At 43.2% G+C, this 22,449-nt stretch overlaps 2 protein-coding genes across 2 annotated transcripts; both read right to left on the minus strand.

Annotated features, from left to right (window-relative positions):
• Positions 1-4,670: 4,670 nt before the first annotated feature.
• On the minus strand, positions 4,671-5,778 carry LOC311126255 (coiled-coil domain-containing protein 85C-B-like; the record flags this gene model as incomplete). Its single annotated transcript, XM_084200270.1, has 1 exon — positions 4,671-5,778. A coding segment is annotated over exon 1 (739 nt), but the record flags the coding sequence as incomplete, so codon positions are not given.
• Positions 5,779-11,568: 5,790 nt separating this feature from the next.
• On the minus strand, positions 11,569-21,049 carry LOC311126251 (cholesterol 24-hydroxylase-like). The gene is made up of 15 exons (XM_084200267.1): positions 20,733-21,049; positions 20,414-20,491; positions 20,198-20,279; positions 19,946-20,019; positions 19,606-19,692; positions 19,222-19,360; positions 18,753-18,866; positions 17,800-17,962; positions 17,509-17,574; positions 17,343-17,415; positions 17,164-17,248; positions 13,106-13,216; positions 12,255-12,343; positions 12,088-12,154; positions 11,569-11,913 (listed from the first exon to the last, which is right to left on the minus strand). Exons 1-15 carry the CDS (start codon positions 20,879-20,881, stop codon positions 11,758-11,760), a joined length of 1,533 nt encoding a protein of 510 aa, XP_084056393.1. The 5' UTR covers positions 20,882-21,049; the 3' UTR covers positions 11,569-11,757.
• Between the last annotated feature and the right edge of the window lie 1,400 nt (positions 21,050-22,449).

Raw genomic sequence — 22,449 nt, forward strand, 5'->3', positions numbered from 1 at the left:
CTTGGCAGCATCACGGTCCAATGTCTCTGTGTTATGATGTACTTCTGACTGTCTGAATGGTCTGTCTGAGCGGTCTGTCTGTCTGAACAGCCTGTCTGTCTGAACGGTCTGAGCGGTCTGTCCGTCTGAACAGCCTGTCTGTCTGAACGGTCTGTCTGTCTGAACAGCCTGTCTGTCTGAACGGTCTGTCTGTATGTCTGAATGGTCTGTCTGACTGAACAGCCTGTCTGTCTGAACGGTCTGAACTGTCTGTCTGTCTGAACAGCCTGTCTGTCTGAACGGCCTGTCTGTCTGAACGGCCTGTCTGTCTGAACGGCCTGTCTGTCTGAACGGCCTGTCTGTCTGAACAGCCTGTCTGTCTGAACAGTCTGTCTGTCTGAACGGTCTGTCTGTATGTCTGAACGGTCTGTCTGTCTGGTCTATCTGTATGTCTGAACGGTCTGTCTGAACAGTCTGTCTGTCTGAACGGTCTGTCTGTCTGTCTGAACGGTCTGTTTGTATGTCTGAACAGTCTGTCTGTATGTCTGAACGGTCTGTCTGTATGTCTGAACAGCCTGTCTGTCTGAACATTCTGTCTGTCTGTCTGAACAGTCTGTCTGTCTGTCTGAACGGTCTGTCTGTCTGAACGGTCTGTCTGTCTGTCTGAACAGTCTGTCTGTCTGTCTGAACAGTCTGTCTGTCTGTCTGAACAGTCTGTCTGTCTGTTTGAACAGTCTGTCTGTCTGTCTGAACAGTCTGTCTGTCTGTCTGAACGGCCTGTCTGTCTGTCTGAACGGCCTGTCTGTCTGTCTGAACGGCCTGTCTGTCTGAACGGCCTGTCTGTCTGAACGGCCTGTCTGTCTGAACGGCCTGTCTGTCTGAACGGTCTGTCTGTCTGTCTGAATGGCCTGTCTGTCTGAACGGTATGTCTGTATGTCTGAACGGTCTGTCTGTCTGTCTGAACAGTCTGTCTGTATGTCTGAACGGTCTGTCTGTATGTCTGAACAGTCTGTCTGTATGTCTGAACAGCCTGTCTGTCTGAACATTCTGTCTGTCTGTCTGAAGAGTCTGTCTGTCTGTCTGTCTGAACGGTCTGTCTGTCTGTCTGAACAGTCTGTCTGTCTGTCTGAACAGTCTGTCTGTCTGAACAGTCTGTCTGTCTGTCTGAACGGCCTGTCTGTCTGAACAGCCTGTCTGTCTGAACGGCCTGTCTGTCTGAACAGCCTGTCTGTCTGAGCGGTCTGTCTGTATGTCTGAACGGTCTGTCTGTATGTCTGAACGGTCTGTCTGTCTGTCTGAACGGTCTGTCTGAACGGTCTGTCTGTCTGTCTGAACGGTCTGTCTGTATGTCTGAACGGTCTGAATGTATGTCTGAACAGTCTGGCTGTCTGTCTGAACAGTCTGTCTGTCTGTCTGAACGGTCTGTCTGTCTGTCTGAACGGTCTGTCTGTCTGTCTGAACAGTCTGTCTGTCTGTCTGAACAGTCTGTCTGTCTGTCTGAACGGTCTGTCTGTCTGAACAGCCTGTCTGTCTGAACAGCCTGTCTGTCTGAACAGTCTGTCTGTCTGAACGGTCTGTCTGTATGTCTGAACGGTCTGTCTGTCTGAACGGTCTGTCTGTATGTCTGAACGGCCTGTCTGTCTGAACGGTCTGTCTGTCTGTCTGAACGGTCTGTCTGTCTGTCTGAACGGTCTGTCTGTCTGTCTGAACAGTCTGTCTGTCTGTCTGAACGGTCTGTCTGTCTGTCTGAACGGTCTGTCTGAACGGTCTGTCTGTCTGTCTGAACGGTCTGTCTGTATGTCTGAACGGTCTGAATGTATGTCTGAACAGTCTGGCTGTCTGTCTGAACAGTCTGTCTGTCTGTCTGAACGGTCTGTCTGTCTGTCTGAACGGTCTGTCTGTCTGTCTGAACAGTCTGTCTGTCTGTCTGAACAGTCTGTCTGTCTGTCTGAACGGTCTGTCTGTCTGAACAGCCTGTCTGTCTGAACAGCCTGTCTGTCTGAACAGTCTGTCTGTCTGAACGGTCTGTCTGTATGTCTGAACGGTCTGTCTGTCTGAACGGTCTGTCTGTATGTCTGAACGGTCTGTCTGTCTGTCTAAACGGTCTGTCTGTATGTCTGAACGGCCTGTCTGTCTGAACGGTCTGTCTGTCTGTCTGAACGGTCTGTCTGTCTGTCTGAACGGTCTGTCTGTATGTCTGAACGGCCTGTCTGTCTGAACGGTCTGTCTGTCTGTCTGAACGGTCTGTCTGTCTGTCTGAACAGTCTGTCTGTCTGTCTGAACAGTCTGTCTGTCTGTCTGAACGGTCTGTCTGTCTGAACAGCCTGTCTGTCTGAACAGCCTGTCTGTCTGAACAGTCTGTCTGTCTGAACGGTCTGTCTGTATGTCTGAACGGTCTGTCTGTCTGAACGGTCTGTCTGTATGTCTGAACGGTCTGTCTGTCTGTCTGAACGGTCTGTCTGTATGTCTGAACGGCCTGTCTGTCTGAACGGTCTGTCTGTCTGTCTGAACGGTCTGTCTGTCTGTCTGAACGGTCTGTCTGTATGTCTGAACGGCCTGTCTGTCTGAACGGTCTGTCTGTCTGTCTGAACGGTCTGTCTGTCTGTCTGAACGGTCTGTCTGTCTGTCTGAACAGTCTGTCTGTCTGTCTGAACGGTCTGTCTGTCTGTCTGAACGGTCTGTCTGTCTGTCTGAACGGTCTGTCTGTCTGTCTGAACAGTCTGTCTGTCTGTCTGAACAGTCTGTCTGTCTGTTTGAACAGTCTGTCTGTCTGAACAGTCTGTCTGTCTGTCTGAACGGCCTGTCTGTCTGAACAGCCTGTCTGTCTGAACGGCCTGTGTGTCTGAACAGTCTGTCTGTCTGAACGGTCTGTCTGTATGTCTGAACGTTCTGTCTGTCTGTCTGAACGGTCTGTCTGTATGTCTGAACGGTCTGTCTGTCTGTCTGAACGGTCTGTCTGTATGTCTGAACGGTCTGTCTGTCTGTCTGAACGGTCTGTCTGTATGTCTGAACGGTCTGTCTGTATGTCTGAACAGTCTGTCTGTATGTCTGAACAGCCTGTCTGTCTGAACATTCTGTCTGTCTGTCTGAACAGTCTGTCTGTCTGTCTGTCTGTCTGAACGGTCTGTCTGTCTGTCTGAACAGTCTGTTTGTCTGTCTGAACAGTCTGTCTGTCTGTCTGTCTGAACAGTCTGTCTGTCTGAACAGTCTGTCTGTCTGTCTGTCTGAACGGTCTGTCTGTATGTCTGAACGGCCTGTCTGTCTGAACGGTCTGTCTGTCTGTCTGAACGGTCTGTCTGTCTGTCTGAACGGTCTGTCTGTACGGTCTGTCTGTCTGTCTGAACAGTCTGTCTGTCTGTTTGAACAGTCTGTCTGTCTGAACAGTCTGTCTGTCTGTCTGAACGGCCTGTCTGTCTGAACAGCCTGTCTGTCTGAACGGCCTGTCTGTCTGAACAGTCTGTCTGTCTGAACGGTCTGTCTGTATGTCTGAACGGTCTGTCTGTCTGTCTGAACGGTCTGTCTGTATGTCTGAACGGTCTGTCTGTCTGTCTGAACGGTCTGTCTGTATGTCTGAACGGTCTGTCTGTATGTCTGAACAGTCTGTCTGTATGTCTGAACAGCCTGTCTGTCTGAACATTCTGTCTGTCTGTCTGAACAGTCTGTCTGTCTGTTTGTCTGTCTGAACAGTCTGTCTGTCTGTCTGAACAGTCTGTCTGTCTGAACAGTCTGTCTGTCTGTCTGAACAGTCTGTCTGTCTGTCTGAACGGCCTGTCTGTCTGAACAGCCTGTCTGTCTGAACGGCCTGTCTGTCTGAACAACCTGTCTGTCTGAACGGTCTGTCTGTCTGTCTGAACGGTCTGTCTGAACGGTCTGTCTGTATGTCTGAACGGTCTGTCTGTATGTCTGAACGGTCTGTCTGTATGTCTGAACAGTCTGTCTGTCTGTCTGTCTGAACAGTCTGTCTGTCTGTCTGTCTGAACGGTCTGTCTGTCTGTATGTCTGAACGGTCTGTCTGTTTGTCTGAACGGTCTGTCTGTCTGTCTGTCTGTCTGTCTGTCTGAACAGTCTGTCTGTCTATCTGAACGGTCTGTCTGTATGTCTGAACGGTCTGTCTGTATGTCTGAACAGTCTGTCTGTCTGTCTGTCTGAACAGTCTGTCTGTCTGTCTGTCTGAACAGTCTGTCTGTCTGTCTGAACGGTCTGTCTGTCTGAACGGTCTGTCTGTCTGAACGGTCTGTCTGAACAGTCTGTCTGTATGTCTGAACAGTCTGTCTGTATGTCTGAACAGTCTGTCTGTCTGTCTGAACAGTCTGTCTGTCTGTCTGAACAGTCTGTCTGTCTGTCTGAACGGTCTGTCTGTCTGTATGTCTGAACGGTCTGTCTGTATGTCTGAACGGTCTGTCTGTATGTCTGAACAGTCTGTCTGTCTGTCTGTCTGTCTGTCTGTCTGTCTGTCTGTCTCAGACCCATATAGGGATGGTTCTGCTTTGTTAGACCCTAGTGCTGGTGGAAAGTCTAATTCTCCCTATCCTATGCATTCAACATCCCAGCTCAAGCTTGGCTGGTATGGCCCATTGAGATGGCCTATGGACAGGTGCAGGTGGACAGGTGTTTGGACAGATGTAGGCTATAACAAGTGAATGATAGGTGAGTATTACAGGTGTATGACAGGTGTATGAACTTCGACTTACCATTGAGTCCATTCGGGATGCTCCTGTGATGGTGTGGAGCTGACAGGTCATCCATGGACCTCCTCTGGAAGGTGCTGCCAAGCTTACCCTCCCTCTCCGCGGGCAGCTTGTGTATGTGGTTGTGGCTGTTGTGGTTGTGGTGGTGGTCGGGGCTACCTGCGCTCCCTGTGCTGGAGGTACTACTCCCGTCCCCGACATCCCGAACCGTCCCTGTCCCGCCATTCAGGTTGGTGAGGCTGGACTGGGAGTCTATGGAGCTCCGGGAACCGGCGCCGTTCCTATCCTCATCCAGCATGAGGATGATCTCCTTCAGGTCCGTGTTCTCGCGCACCACTCTCTCCTGGTTGGCCTCGAGCTCTTTGAGCTTCAGCTGGTAGGTACCCACCTCCTTCCACATGGCGCTCGCGGAGTACCGGCCAAACCGCTGCCACTCCCGGGACAGCTTCTTGCCCTTCTGCCGGTCATCGTCCAGGAAGCAGCAGAGCTCGCGCAGCTCGTTGTTGTCGTCCTGGAGCTTCTGGTTGATTTCCTTCAGGTTGCGGATCTCGTGCAGGTGAACCTGCAGCCTCCGGTTAACGTCTTTCATCATGTTGCCGTGCTCGATCATTAGGTTCATCTTCTCGTTGTCCACCCTCCGTAGCCGCTTGACCAGCTCCTCCTTGCCGCATCGCAGCAGCTCTTCATCCGGTAGCTGATTCAGGTCTGGCTCCTTGGGTCCCTCCGACGGGTTTTTAGCCATGTCTCCCTGCAGTCTGTGCTCTCTCCTCGGTCAGATATAACGTGAAGGCAGTAAGCTGGATGTTTAGGATAAACTAACCGAGTCTCAATTGAGGAATTGTATTGAAATGTGAATACATGATACGGACATAATGCTAAAGGTGGCACCTCGGATCGAAAAGTTAAATTAATCAAATGAAAATGCGATGTTGGCTATGGCAACCATTCAGAAGAGGCTGCATGCAGTACACCCTCATTTGTCGTAAAAAAAAAACTCGCGGTTGGTATTTGCAATTATTCCTTATCTTTGCATTTGTTCATAAATCGTGTCTATATCGTGTAAATATTAGTAACATCCCGACCAAAACAAGTGGATGTTAACTGATCAAAGCTCCATCACTTATCCCTCGCGCTGAGAACTGTCAGAGGAACCCTCGGCATTCCAGCATTACATGTGCAAATCCTGCTATGCACGTTGAAGAAAATATTAAGAAAAAATCCACGAAAATTAATAACAATTCTGCTACAAATCGAACATAAATATCCGTTTGGAAACGTTTTTATAAAAAAAACTAATCAATAGCACTCAATTTACTATAACCGCATGTTGCATTTCCGAGACAACAGCAACAAACGGTTTTTACAACCGACACAGTGCTCGAGCTCTTTCAAAGATAAGCCTATTTCACCGAAGTGGTGAGCGCCTGCCTGCGCAGCGGAGTGAATACCAGAGCTCGTTGGGAATTAGCACGGTCCTCCACTGAGTACACGGGCTGTAGTACGTACGTACTCGGGTTTGAAATGGTTCAAGAGGATCTCTGTCAAGACGGCCAATCAAGACGCAGGACTGAGCGTGCCCACTCTACGCAATGAATGGCACTGCCTTCTTAAAGGGCCAGTAAGGAACTTCACTTCACACGTTATGAAAGAGGAGAAAATACATGGTTTTCTTATAATAAAAAATGCATACATTTATCAATAACATTTATAAAATAGGTCTGTATTGAAAATAACAATCTGCAATTGAATTGGTCAGTTCCAGGAATTGAAATTCAACAGAATAATTGTTATGAAAATAGACCACAATTCTTTAGTATTTTATCTAAAACACAATTGTCAATTGTCAATGGTTCATTCTGAAAACTCCAGCATGATCACATCAATCATTTATATCTATGAGACCTGTTATTATCGTGTTATAAACATATTAAAACATGGTTTGGCCTATTAACCTATAGCACTATAATAAAGCTATCTCTTGCTTTTAGTCTGCTGAATGTCTCAATCCTTTTAATTGCTATGTGAAAATGATGATAGCTTTAGTCTACACTTCCTTGCCCTGGCATGTTGACCCAATTCAAACAATGGATACACTGTTTCCAAACTTTGGACTAATTACTGAAACATCAAAGCTGAGGCGAAGAGGAAAGAAATGTTACACTTGATTGAGTTTTCACAATGTAACCCATCATAAAAATCTAAGTAGCATTCTTCCGCTTGCATTCAACAGGTGTTTAAAATGACACCCATCTAGAAGAGGTCATGAGTGTAAACAAGAAAGATGCAAAACATGAACGGTCTTTATTCCGCAGGTTCACAGCGACACCTTGTGGACACATTTTTTTATACTTTTCTGGGACTCAGTGACGTTTGCAAAATTATTCTATTAAAACAGGCTACATTCACTATAACAGACGTACTGAAGTAATAACGTTGGTTAGGAAGTTCACCAAAGAAGTGAATATATACTGTTTAAAGCTCTCTACTGTATTTAATACATTGTATATTGAATATATATTGAACTGTAACGTTACTGTAATAACATAATCATTGACAGAGACTGTGTATAAAGTAACGAGGAACACAATAGAAACACTCCTATGTCAAGTCCATCCTACTAACCATGATCATCATACACCCATTACATTCAAAATATCACTTCACTATAAAAAATTATATATATATATATATATATATATATATATATATATATATATATATATATATATATAATAATTTAAAGAAAAATATATATGTATACGGTACCAGTCAAAAGTTTGGACACACCTACTCATTCCAGGGTTTTTCTTTATTTGTACTATTTTCTACATTGTAGAATAAAAGTGAAGACATCAAAACTCTGAAATGACACATATGGAATCATGTAGTAACTAAGAAAGTGTTAAACAAATCAAAATATATTTTATATTTGAGATTCTTCAAATAGCCACCCTTTGCCTTGATAACAGCTTTGCACACTCTTGGATCTCTCAACCAGCTTCAACTGGAATGCTTTTCCAACAGTCTTGAAGGAGTTCCCACATATGCTTAGCACTTGTTGGCTGCTTTTCCTTCACTCTGTGGTCCGACTCATCCCAAACCATCTCAATTGGGTTGAGGTTGGGTGATTGTGGAGGCCAGGTCATCTGATGCAGCACTCCATCACTCTCCTTCTAGGTCAAATAGCCCTTACACAGCCTGGAGGTGTGTTGTGTCATTGTCCTTTTGAAAACAAGTGATAGTCCCACTAAGCACAAACCAGATGGGAATGCTGTGGTAGCCATGCTGGTTAAGTTTTCCTTGAATTCTAAATAAATCACTGACAGAGTCACCAGCAAATTACCCCCACACCATCAAAACTCCTCCTCCATGCTTCATGGTGGGAACCACACATGGAGATCATCCATTCACCTACTCCGCGTCTCACAAAGACACGGCGGTTGGAACCAAAAATCTCAAATTTGGACTCCAGACCAAAGGACAGATTTCCACTGGTCTAATGTCCATTGCTCATGTTTCTTGGCCCAAGCAAGTCTCTTCTTATTATTGGTGTCCTTTAGTAGTGGTTTCTTTGCAGCAATTCGACCATGAAAGCCAGATTCACGCAGTCTCCTCTGAAGAGTTGATGTTGAGATGTGTCTGTTACTTGAATTCTGTGAAGCATTTATTTGGGCTGCAATTTCTGAGGCTGGTAACTCTAATGAACTTATCCTCTGCAGCAGAGGTGACTCTGGGTCTTCCATTCCTGTGGCGGTCCTCATTAAAGCCAGTTTCATCATAGCGCTTGATGGTTTTTGCGACTGCACTTGAAGAAACTTTCAAAGTTCTTGAAATGTTCCGGATTGACTGACCTTCATGTCTTAAAGTAATGATGGACTATCGTTTCTCTTTGCTTCTTTTTTTTAACCTTTATTTAACTAGGAAAGTCAGTTAAGAACAAATTCTTATTTACAATGACGGCCAACACCGGCCAAACCCGGACGACACTGTGCGTCGCCCTATGAGACTCCCAATCACGGCTGGTTGTGATACAGCCTGGAATCGAACCGAGGGTCTGTAGTGACGCCTCAAGCACTGAGATGCAGTGCCTTAGACCGCTGCGCCACTCAGGACCTGTTCTTGCCATAATATGGACTTGGCCTTTTACCAAATAGGTCTATCTTCTGTACACCACCCCTAACTTGTCACAACACAACTGATTGGCTCAAACGCATTAAGAAGGAAAGAAATTCCACAAATTAACTTTTAACAAGGCACACCTGTTAATTGAAATGCATTCCAGGTGACTACCTCATGAAGCTGGTTGAGAGAATGCCAAGAGTGTGCAAAGCTGTCAGCAAGGCAAAGGGTGGCTACTTTGAAGAATCTCAAATATAAAATATATTTTGAATTGTTTAACACTGTTTTGGTTACTACATGATTCCATATGTGTTATTTCATAGTTTTGATGTCTTAACTATTATTCTACAGTGTAGAAAATAGTGAAAATAAAGAAAACCCTGGAATGAGTAGATGTGTCCAAACTTTTGACCGGTAGTGTATATATATATACAGTGAGGGAAAAAAGTATTTGATCCCCTGCTGATTTTGTACATTTGCCCACTGACAAAGAAATTATCAGTCTATAATTTTAATGGTAGGTTTATTTGAACAGTGAGAGACAGAATAACAACAAAAAAATCCAGAAAAATGCATGTCAAAAATGTTATAAATTGAATTGCATTTTAATGAGGGAAATAAGTATTTGACCCCCTCTCAATCAGAAAGATTTCTGGCTCCCAGGTGTCTTTTATACAGGTAATGAGCTGAGATTAGGAGCACAATCTTAAAGGGAGTGGCTCCTAATCTCAGTTTTTTACCTGTACAAAAGACACCTGTCCACAGAAGCAATCAATCAATCAGATTCCAAACTCTCCACCATGGCCAAGACCAAAGAGCTCTCCAAGGATGTCAGGGACAAGATTGTAGACCTACACAAGGCTGGAATGGGCTACAAGACCATCGCCAAGCAGCTTGGTGAGAAGGTGACAACAGTTGGTGCGATTATTTGCAAATGGAAGAAACACAAAATAACTGTCAATCTCCCTCGGCCTGGGGCTCCATGCAAGATCTCACCTCGTGGAGTTGCAATGATAATGAGAACGGTGAGGAATCAGCCCAGAACTACATGGGAGGATCTTGTCAATGATCTCACGGCAGCTGGGACTATATTCACCAAGAAAACAATTGGTAACACACTACGCCGTGAAGGACTGAAATCCTGCAGCGCACGCAAGGTCCCCCTGCTCAAGAAAGCACATATACAGGCCTGTCTGAAGTTTGCCAATGAACATCTGAATGATTCAGAGGAGAACTGGGTGAAAGTGTTGTGGTCAGATGAGACCAAAATCGAGCTCTTTGGCATCAACTCAACTCGCCGTGTTTGGAGGAGGAGGATTGCTGCCTATGACCCCAAGAACACCATCACCACCGTCAAACATGGAGGTGGAAACATTATGCTTTGGGGGTGTTTTTCTGCTAAGGGGACAGGACAACTTCACCGCATCAAAGGGACGATGGACGGGGCCATGTACCGTCAAATCTTGGGTGAGAACCTCCTTCCCTCAGCCAGGGCATTGAAAATGGGTCATGGATTGGTATTCCAGCATGACAATGACCCAAAACACACGGCCAAGGCAACAAAGGAGTGGCTCAAGAAGAAGCACATTAAGGTCCTGGAGTGGCCTAGCCAGTCTCCAGACCTTAATCCCATAGAAAATCTGTTGAGGGAGCTGAAGGTTCGAGTTGCCAAACGTCAGCTTCGAAGCCTTAATGACTTGGAGAAGATCTGCAAAGAGGAGTTGGACAAAATCCCTCCTGAGTTGTGTGCAAACCAGGTGGCCAACTACAAGAAACGTCTGACCTCTGTGATTGCCAACAAGGGTTTTGCCACCAAGTACTAAGTCATGTTTTGCATAGGGGTCAAATACTTATTTCCCTCATTAAAATGCAAATCAATTTATAACATTTTTGACATGCATTTTTCTGGATTTTTTTGTTTCTGTCTCTCACTGTTCAAATAAACCTACCATTAAAATTATAGACTGATCATGTCTATTTCAGTGGGCAAACGTACAAAATCAGCAGGGATCAAATACTTTTTTCCCTCACTGTATATATATATATATATATATAGAACAAAAGTATAAACACAACATGTAAAGTGTTGGTCCCATGTTTTATGAGCTAAAACAAAAGATCCCAGAAATTTTCCATATGCAAAAAAAAGCTTATTTCTCTAAAATGTTGGCAGAAATTTGTTTACATCCCTGTTAGTGAGCATTTCTCTTTTGCCAAGATAATCCATCCACCTGACAGGTGTGGCATATCAAGAAGCTGATTGAACAGCATGATCATTACACAGGTGCACCTTGCGCTGGGACAATAAAAGGCCACTCTTAAATGTACAGTTTTGTCACACAACACAATGCCACAGATGTATTAAGTTTTGAGGGAGCGTGCAATTGGCTTACTGACTACAGGATTGTCCATCAGAGCTTTTGCCAGATAATTGAATGTTAATTTCTCTACCATAAGCCGCTCCCAACATTGTTTTAGAGAATTTGGCAGTACGTCCAAATGGCCTCATAACCGCAGAACACGTGTAACCACGCAAGCCCAGGACCTCCACAACCGGCTTCTTCACCTGCGGGATCGTCTGAGACCAGCCACCCGGACAGCTGATGAAACTGAGGAGTATTTAGTTGGGGAAAACTTATTCTGATTGGCTGGGCCTGGCTCCCCAGTGGGTGGGCCTATGCCCTCCCAGGCCCACCCATGGCTGCGCCCCTGCCCAGTCATGTAAAATCCATAGATTAGGGCCTAATCCTTATATGAACTATCACTCAGTAAATTCGTTGGAAAGGTTGCATGTTGCATTTATATTTTTGTTCAGAATACATGCAAATATATGCGCAAGATTGGTAAAACATTGATGATGTGTTAATCTTTTTTTTTTTTTTAAGACAATAAAGTTGAAAGACGGAATGAGTCGGATAAGAAATATGTTTGAGTTGAAAGACAAGGGCTAGTCATCTCCAGGTTCCAGCAGTCAGGCTGCATGTGTTTGTCCTCGGTATCTGATGTTACACACCACTCCACTCTTTGGTCTCAGAGTGCCAGTGTCCAGGATGTCAAAGGACTGGCCAGGCAGCAGGCTGAAATCAAACCTCTGGAGCAGCTTGGCCATCACTACCTTCACCTCTATCTGCAAACAACAGAACGAATCTGGTGTGAGCGTGCACGTGTGCGTGTGTGTGTGTGTGTGTGAGCGTGCACGTGTGTGTGTGTGTGTGAGCGTGCGCGTGTGTGTGTGTGTGTGTGTGTGTGTGTGTGTGTGTGTGTGTGTGTACGTGCGTGCGTGCTCCTGTGTGTGTCTCACCTGTGCGAAGCTCTGTCCCAGACATGAGCGTGGTCCCAGGGCGAAGGGGTAGTAACAGTAATAGGGTCTTCAGGACAGAAACAAACACAGCCTCCATAACATGTCAGTTAGATCTTAATCGGTTCAAATGTTGTAAAGAAACAATAAAACCATATTGGGTCACTTACTTGGCAGCGTCTGGATGGAACCTCTCTGGGTCAAACTTCAGCGGCTCCTCAAAGAACTTATCCAGCCGTCCACAGATGTACGAATTGAACTATGAACAGACAAGACAGGGGCAAACATAAAAGATGTGAGACAGCGGCAGATACCGCAATTCAGGAAATAGAGTAGAGTACAGTAGAGGAACACCAAATAGTCGATGAGGTGCTGACTAACAGAAAATATAAGCTTGAGAAAAATTCTACATCTATCCATTAAATATTTGGGAGTATATTGAGGTACCAAAGCAAATTAGACATGTACTATTTTGTTTTTGGGGTGGGGTAGATCAGTTTTAATATTGCAGATAGATTGTGGGTTATATCAATGTAATTGACTGCATCATTTCCAATCCCCCATTCAGAGGAGGGGTGGTAGGGTTAGGGGAAAATAGTAAAGAAGGACAAAAATATTTTAAAATATATATATATTTAAAATAATATATATATTTACAAAAATATATATATTATTTTAAATATATATATTTTTAAATATCTTTTCCTTCTTTACTATTTTCCCCTAACCCTACCACCCCTCCTCTAATTGGAGTAAACTAATGGACAACAATACTTAGGCTTCTACTTCCAGCTTATACAGTATATACTACATACATTTCACAGACAGTATTTTTTACATTAGTTATCTTTTGTTTGTTGTTAGTCCCAGTCTTCAGCTCCACTCAACCCCTGCCATCTATCTCTGAAGACCATCCAGTTTTGATTTCTAGCTGCCATATATATTTTCCACTGTGCTGTGATGTTTCACAATATGAACAAATATTACAAAAACACTTGACAGTGGTGTTGAGGTAACTCACGAAGCATGTGACTCCAGCAGGGATGGGGATACCGTTGATGGTGATGTCATTGGGGATGAAGCGAGACGTCCCGGGAGCCGTGGGATACAACCTCAGAGTCTCCTTCAACACCTGACGGTTAGATAGATCATCAAACACAACATGTTGAGTTACCTGGCCTGAGACCTGAGGACTTGGGTTAGTTCCCCGAGCTAACGCTTTGGCTTTAGCTCAGTGGACTAATACAATTTAGAGGCATTGTGGTACACAGATGATCCGGGTTAAAACCCGGTTTGTCACAACTTGCTTTTTCTTTAGGGGGTAGATCAGCTTTAATATTACAGATAGATTGTGGGTTCTATCAATGTAATTGTCTGCATCATTTATTGTAAATATATATATATATATATATATATATATATATATATATATACAGTGGGGGGGGAAAGTATTTAGTCAGCCACCAATTGTGCAAGTTCTCCTACTTAAAAAGATGAGAGAGGCCTGTAATTTTGATCATAGGTACACGTCAACAACGACAGACAAAATGAGAAAAAAAGTCCAGAAAATCACATTGTAGAATTTTTAATGAATTTATTTGCAAATAATGGTGGAAAATAAGTATTTGGTCAATAACAAAAGTTTCTCAATACTTTGTTATATACCCTTTGTTGGCAATGACACAGGTCAAACATTTTCTGTAAGTCTTCACAAGGTTATCACACACTGTTGCTGGTATTTTGGCCCATTCCTCCATGCAGATCTCCTCTAGAGCAGTGATGTTTTGGGGCTGTCGCTGGGCAACACGGACTTTCAACTCACTCCAAAGATTTTCTATGGGGTTGAGATCTGGAGACTGGCTAGGCCACTCCAGGACCTTGAAATGCTTCTTACGAAGCCACTCCTTCGTTGCCCGGGCGGTGTGTCATGCTGAAAGACCAAGCCACATTTCATCTTCAATGCCCTTGCTGATGGAAGGAGGTTTTCACTCAAAATCTCACGATACATGGCCCCATTCATTCTTTCCTTTACACGGATCAGTCGTCCTGGTCCCTTTGCAGAAAAACAGCCCCAAAGCATGATGTTTCCACCCCCATGCTTCACAGTAGGTATGGTGTTCTTTGGATGCAACTCAGCATTCTTTGTCCTCCAAACACGACGAGTTGAGTTTTTACCAAAAAGTTATATTTTGGTTTCATCTGACAATATGACATTCTCCCAATCCTCTTCTGGATCATCCAAATGCACTCTAGCAAACTTTAGACGGGCCTGGACATGTACTGGCTTAAGCAGGGGGACACGTCTGGCACTGCAGTATTTGAGTCCCTGGCGGCGTAGTGTGTTACTGATGGTAGGCTTTGTTACTTTGGTCCCAGCTCTCTGCAGGTCATTCACTAGGTCCCCCCGTGTGGTTCTGGGATTTTTGCTCACCGTTCTTGTGATCATTTTGACCCCACGGGGTGAGATCTTGCGTGGAGCCCCAGATCGAGGGATATTATCAGTGGTCTTGTATGTCTTCCATTTCCTAATAATTGCTCCCACAGTTGATTTCTTCATACCAAGCTGCTTACCTATTGCAGATTCAGTCTTCCCAGCCTGGTGCAGGTCTACAATTTTGTTTCTGGTGTCCTTTGACAGCTCTTTGGTCTTGGCCATAGTGGAGTTTGGAGTGTGACTGTTTGAGGTTGTGGACAGGTGTCTTTTATACTGATAACAAGTTAAAACAGGTGCCATTAATACAGGTAACGAGTGGAGGACAGAGGAGCCTCTTAAAGAAGAAGTTACAGGTCTGTGAGAGCCAGAAATCTTGCTTGTTTGTAGGTGACCAAATACTTATTTCCCACCATAATTTGCAAATAAATTCATTAAAAATCCTACAATGTGATTTTCTGGATTTTTTTTTCTCTATTTGTCTGTCATAGTTGACGTGTACCTATGATGAAAATTACAGGCCTCTCTCATCTTTTTAAGTGGGAGAACTTGCACAATTGGTGGCTGACTAAATACTTTTTTTCCCCACTGTATAAATATATATATATATATATATATATATATATATATATATATATATATATATATATACAGTTGAAGTCAGAAGTTTACATACACCTCAGCCAAATACATTTAAACTCAGTTTTTCACAATTCCTGACATTTAATCCTAGTAAAAATTCCGTCTTAGGATAGGATCAACACTTTATTTTAAGAATGTGAAATGTCAGAATAATAGTAGAGAGAATGATTTATTTCAGCTTTTATTTATTTCATCACATTCCCAGTGGGTCAGAAGTTAGTATTTGGTAGCATTGCCTTTAAATTGTTTAACTTGGGTCAAACGTTTTGGGTAGCCTTCCACAAGCTTCCCACAATAAGTTGGGTGAATTTTGGCCCATTCCTCCTGACAGAGCTTGTGTAACTGAGTCAGGTTTGTAGGCCTCCTTGCTCGCACCTGCTTTTTCAGTTCTGCCCACAAATGTTCTATAGGATTGAGGTCAGGGCTTTGTGATGGCCACTCCAATACCTTGACTTTGTTTCCCTTAAGCCATTTTGCCACAACTTTGGAAGTATGCTTGGGGTCATTGTCCATTTGGAAGACCCATTTGCAACCAAGCTTTAACTTCCGGACTGATGTCTTGAGATGTTGCTTCAATATATCCACATAATTTTCCTTCCTCATGATGCCATCTATTTTGTGAAGTGCACCAGTCCCTCCTGCAGCAAAGCACCCCCACAGCATGATGCTGCCACCCCCGTGCTTTACGGTGGGATGGTGTTCTTCAGCTTGCAAGTAACCCCCTTTTTCCTCCAAACATAACGATGGTCATTATGGCCAAACAGTTCTATTTTTGTTTCATCAGACCAGAGGACATTTCTCCAAAAAGTACGATCTTTGTCCACATGTGCAGTTGCAAACCGTAGTCTGGCTTTTTTATGGCGGTTTTGGAGCAGTGGCTTCTTCCTTGCTGAGTGGCCTTTCGGGTTATGTCGATATAGGACTCGTTTTACTGTGGATATAGATACTTTTGTACCTGTTTCCTCTAGCATCTTCACAATGTCCTTTGCTGTTGTTCTGGGATTGATTTGCACTTTTCGCACCAAAGTACATTCATCTCTAGGAGACAGAACGCGTCTCCTTCCTGAGCGGTATGACGGCTGCGTGGTCCCATGGTGTTTATACTTGCATACTATTGTTTGTACAGATGAACGTGGTACCTTCAGGCATTTGGAAATTGCTCCCAAGGATGAACCAGACTTGTGGAGGTCTACAATTTTGTTTCTGAGGTCTTGGCTGATTTCTTTTGATTTTCCCATGATGTCAAGTAAAGAGGCACTGAGTTTGAAGGTAGGCCTTGAAATACATCCACAGGTACACCTCCAATTGACTCAAATGATGTCAGAAGCTTCTAAAGCCATGACATCATTTTCTGGAATTTTCCAAGCTGTTTAAAGGCACAGTCAACTTAGTGTATGTAAACTTCTGACCCACTGGAATTGTGATACAGTGAATTATAAGTGAAATAATCTGTCTGTAAACAATTGTTGGAAAAATTACTTGTGTCATGCACAAATTAGACGTCCTTACCGACTTGCCAAAACTATAGTATGTACATTTCTGACTTCAACTGTATATATATATATATATGATTTTAAATAAATATTTTTAAATATATTTTCCTTCTTTATTATTTTCCCCTAACCCTAGCATTAGTTATATTTTGTTTGTTTTTAGTCCCAGCCTTCAGCTTCCCTCATCCCCTCCCATCTATCTCTGAACACCATCCAGTTTCGATTTCTAGCTGCCATATTTTTTTCTAAAATGTTTCACAAAAGTTCTGAACCTAAAGATAAACCTTTGCTAAGAGTTTTATTATTTTATTGATCGATTAACTATGACTTTTCAAATCACCCAGCAGTGCTATTTGCAGAGTTAGCACTAACTAAATGTTGCAATTTTTCTGCCATTCCTGAACCTGCGACCAAAAACAAGCTACATATGGGCAGTACCAAAACAAGTGATCTAATGATTCTGTCACAACTACAGTTAATATAGTATAAAAACTATCAATTAAGTCACCGTACCTGAGACAGGTAGGTCATTTTCCCCAGGTCGTCAAAGCTGATTTCCTGTTTCATCCCGATGACATCATCCACTTCTTGCTTCACTCTGGATAAGTTACAGACACTCAGAAACTCAACCAAAGTATTTTTTGTATTATGGAAATGATCAATAAACAAAAAGAGGTATGATGAAGACCTACTTTGCCAATATCTCTGGCAGCCTTCCCAGTTCCATGACGGCAAAAGCTAGTTGATTGGCTGTAGTCTCTTGCCCTTTCAAGAGGAAAACAGCACAGTAAAGGATGTTAAGGTAACTCTAGCTGCTGAATCTTTAATTGTGTGGGGAATTTTTTCATGGAGACCCACCCGCAATGAATAACGTTACAAAGTTGTCCAGCATAAGCTCCTCATCTTCATTTCCTGTGTTTTCTTCTGAAATGATGAATATATACAAGTTTACAGCATTGAGACAATAGTGCTACTGAACCTCATCAATAACATGACTGTTTTAGCTCACAATGTCACATGCAGAGCCACAAAGTAAAAGGTCTCCAATGTTAGCCTGGACCCAGATCTGTTTGTGCTGTCTTGTCTTGCAAACTCTAGGAGTTGGCAAGACAGCGCAAACAGATCTGGGACCAGGCTACTACAACGTGCCTTTGCCAGCCGTCTTGAGGATCTGTGTTAGGATATCTTTAGGAACATCCTCGCCATTTTGGATGTCCATTTTCCTCTTGTTGATCCACTGTCTGCCTGTAGTACGCAGTAGCTGAACAGACTTCTTCACCTCGTTGATGAACTTCTTGTTTTTTGGGTAGAGCTAATATGACATTCAACAAAATGTAATTATTAGATTAGGGAAATATGGAATTTGACCATATTTATAGCCCATCCGGGGACTGATGCTATACATTTTATGAAGCATTATGGAGCATTACATCTGTCTGTTGATGATTCAGTGTGCCAATGTGTTAACTGTATGTGTGCTTATAAAATAAATACATTAAAGGATGCCATCCACGGCCGGCTCTACGGTGTGGCAAAGCCGGACATTGACCCCACTGATAGAATTTGTGCCCCCCCCCCCACAGTTTTCTTTCCCCATAAACAAAACAAATGGTATATGAATTACCCTGCCCGGTTTTGCCAATGCAGTGCTGCTGGGCCTACCACTAGCGCAGACCGGGACAGATTGTAGTTTTGGGAACAGCAAACTGTATAGAGATCAAATGTTTCATCAGTGAGAAAATTAGTAGAATGTTGGCCAAAATCTATCTCGTTCCATCTTCTCCCACTGCCGGCCACTGGGCTTCCTCTCACTACCATATTTGGTAGTGAGTGGAAACGCCAAGTGGATGCTTCACAATTATACATCCGGTGAAATATCTGTCTCATTGTTCTATCTGTGGTTAAGGTGTTTGGGGTTTTCGTCACTGGTTATTTGGACGTATCAGGATTCGGTAAAGGCAGTGCTTCGCTTCACACAGATCAGAAGGGGGAGGCTGAACATTTCCTTTTGCAACTCTCAATTTCTAACACATATAGACCAAGAAACCCCAAATTACGCAAGATTTTAGTTCTGGGTTAACCAAGATTATGTCACTATTTACCTGGAAGGTGGGGTCTCTGAAATAGTGGACCATTCCCTTCAGACACATCTCTATGGCTTTGGGGAACGGAGTGTCACTCTCCTTCAGCAGATCCAGATCCACTCCAAATGCCACCTACAGGTAAAGTAGAAAAACAAATTAACAACAATGATGATGATGCATTTATTATGAGTGCCTTTCATGTTTCAAATACAGTTTATTAGCATGTCATAATAACACCTGACCACCAGGGGACAACTCTGAGTCCTAGTTACACATTATAATGGCTACCTCACTGGCTTTGCTCCCTAACAGCTAGACTACAGCCTAACTTGCATAAGAACTGTGTAAATCAGTTGTCATAACCTGAAAATGTATCATTATGACTGGTTTTCCTGTTTGTCATATCATGAAGACAGCTTTATGTGAAATATTAAACTGGTAGGGGGATTGTGTTGATCTGGAGGTAACAAGAAGGACCATTCGTTACCTTGGTGATGACATCAAGGGTCACACAGTTGAACATGTGGTGCATGTTGGCGGCTGTGTTGGTGTCAGCCATGTCCGCCAGTTTATCCATCAGACGCTCTGCCCTCTCGTTAAATGTACCCATCTGACCCCGCAGGTACCTAGCAATACACAGCATGATGGAAGGATAAATTGATGGATGGATGGATTGATGGATAGGTGGGAGGGTGGGTGGGTGGATTGGTTGACTGGCAGACAGACAGACAGACAGACAGACAGACAGACAGACAGACAGACAGACAGACAGACAGACAGACAGACAGACAGACAGACAGACAGACAGACAGACAAACAGATCCATTGATCAATTGATTATTACATCATGTGAAATAGATAAGTAACTTACAGACTGCTGAAGGCAGGGTCCATGATCCTTCGCTGTTTGTACCACACATCATGATCATGAGCCGTAATCAGACCCCTTCCCAGAAACCTACGGAAAAGCAGGACTGCAGAGTATTTACCCTGACACTGAATAAACTGATCAATGACCAAGGGGTCCAGTTTTAATATCTAGGCAGCTTTAATGTAAGTCAGACAGCATTCAGATTGAATGTATTGGAAAAGATTGTACCGACCGAAACGTCAACACAATAAAAAAAATGCAGATGTAATGGTATGAGGTCGGTGGCAGTAATTGTTATATGTTGATATAGCACAAATGACACAACATATTCAGGAATCACCTCTCTCCAAATAGCTCGAAAAGACCCTTGTATACCAGTGAGTCTTTGGGGTACTTTGGTGACATGAGCACCTCCTGTGACGAGAAAGCAAAATGTCTGTTTAGTTTGTGGGCGAAATGGGCACTTTATTTTAGGGTACAGTACAGACTGAAATCACTGGGTATTTTCTTTGTAAAATAGTACAAAGAAATGGACAGATGCTTAACTTCTTCCTTTAAACCAGATGTGTGAAATATTCAGGCACAGGTTTACCTTGGTGGTATCAGGGCAGGTGACAAACAGCATCACAATGTGCATACTGTTGATACGGTACACCGGTCCATATGTCTCAGACCTGTCAACGATAGAATAGAATAGACTAAATAGAATATAAAATATTTGTATTGTCCCATGACAACTTGTATGTGTGTGTGTTTGTGTGTGTGTGTCTTGGCCACCATCACAACTGCTCCATAGCATTCAGCTCACCATTCCAGGAATTTGTCGTTGATAACTCCACCATTTCTAGTTTCCCTCAAGATGGTTGCGGCATGTCCGAATATAAAACTGGGGGATAACAAGAGACGTTTACGCCATAACTGACAAATAAGGACGTTATGTGAGTGATCCTTTCACCCAAGTTCACTCAGTGAAAACGCTAAAGACAGGTGAAACAGCGTCCCCTGGCGGGTGTTAAGGCTAACTTTTATCTAGTTCCCCTAATCCTTATGTAACTCAATATAGCTAGATGAAAATAACTTCTAGCTACAGTATTTAAAAGAAATGTTCAGGTTACATAATGACTTACCTATCCCTTGGTGGTCCCGGTATGTGATCATATTTCAAATGAATATATTTTATGTACAGACAAAAACAGAGAAATGCGATCAAAATCAAACCAAGTAGGCACATAAGAACATAACCAATCCAACCTGCAATCAAATAAAAAAGTGCCATATTGCAATGGACTAGTTCAAACTAGTCCTACTTCCGACTAGTACGTGAACAGGCACTAGTAGTCTACTTGTCTGCTTTTATGGTTTACGGTGTTTGTGACAAATTTCCGGGGTCAGTGTTTATATAACGACAGGAGCTAGATTCTCCATGAGAAAACAACACCTATCTGCACGCAACGTGACGCATTCGGCTCTATAGCTCAGTGGCAGAGCACTGGTCTTGTAAACCAGGGGTCGCGAGTTCGATCCTCGCTGGAGCCTAGATACAATCTAAATTTTGCACACATTTGACCTCTATGGGCGAACTTTTTGACACGTGTTGACTGCAAGAGTAAGAATGCTACTTAGATTTGTATGATGCTTACATTGTTTAAACCAAGTGTGAAATGTCTTCTCTGTTCAGCTTTGATGTTACTGCAGGCTAGTCAAAAGTTCAGAAACAATGAATCCATTGTTTGAATTGGGTCAAACATGCAAGTGCACAGATGTGCATAGCTATCCTCATTTTCAGATATATTTAGTCAACATTTCCGTTTTTTTCAGGCTTTACTTTGGTGCTACAATAACATGTTAATAAACCTAATCATGTTTATAACATGTATACTGTATAACATGATAATAACAGGTCTGAGAGATGATAGACGTGATCATGCTGGAGTTTTGAGTCTCTTGTGGGGTGAGTTGCAAGGAGTACAGTTAAAAAACGAAGTTATTGAACGAAGGGAAAAGTTAGGCTTAAAAGCTTTGTTCTAACTTCCAGCTTAAACGAGACAAGAGAATATGACTCATGTGAATATACTGGGTGCCAGATAGCCTGGGCCTAACTGATGTGTCACATATACTGTAAAAACTGCTCATGCATTTCCCTCTAATAGAGTATTAAGGAGAAGTGAATTATAATATCACATGTCTCTGAACTTCTAATCGAGTTACACCTCCATATCCTCTCATCCACAGTTAGGCCTGTGTGTGTGTGTGTGTGTGTGTGTGTGCGTGGATCTTCTCTCTGCCCATACATTGAGTTGAGATCTCATCTGCTCCAATGAAGAGGCAGGAAATTCCTTCTCTGGCTCAAAATAGGATCATTGTTATGCCAGCCAGGCATAGAATGGTGTAGGTAGAGCTCACCAAACCCACTCTTCACTGCCTAAAAAACCCTATCTATCCCTCTCGATTGGAGAGCAGAGCGGGCATCCCTCAGAAATACAATTTACACTCCTTATTTCCAGTGGCTTATGGGTAATTCAAGGGTATTTGTGGGAATCAACGGATATCAAATGAGTTTAAAATAGCAATTCACCGTAGAGGAGGAGGAAGCAGCGACACAGATGAACATTGTAAATCAATAAAGTTGTTTCACTTTTTGTGATTCTTCAAGGGAATAAAGAACATCAGACAAAGTCTCTCATTGTTCCAGAAGACAGGATATCTGTTTCAAAATCAAACCTGTAGCCTTTCTACGTCAGGTCATGATTGGTTATGTAAATACAATTATCATCCCTGCTGAGGATAAAATCTATTTTAATATATTTAATAGATCTGTCAGAAGACAGAACAGCCAGTCCAGGT

The sequence above is a fragment of the Coregonus lavaretus genome (genome assembly GCF_964263955.1).
Source record: "Coregonus lavaretus genome assembly, contig: HAP1_SCAFFOLD_1170, whole genome shotgun sequence".
NCBI classification, from domain to species: Eukaryota; Metazoa; Chordata; class Actinopteri; order Salmoniformes; family Salmonidae; genus Coregonus; species Coregonus lavaretus.

Bases quoted from the DNA above. Each gene is read 5' to 3' on its own strand.
- LOC311126251 (XM_084200267.1), bottom strand. From the start codon at position 20,881: ATGGCACTTTTTTATTTGATTGCAGGTTGGATTGGTTATGTTCTTATG. The intron at 19,693-19,945 runs GTGATTCCTGAA...GCTTTTCCGTAG, and splicing joins TTCGAGCTATTTGGAGAGAG to GTTTCTGGGAAGGGGTCTGA. The intron at 17,963-18,752 runs GTAAATAGTGAC...ATGTCATATTAG, and splicing joins TCAGAGACCCCACCTTCCAG to CTCTACCCAAAAAACAAGAA.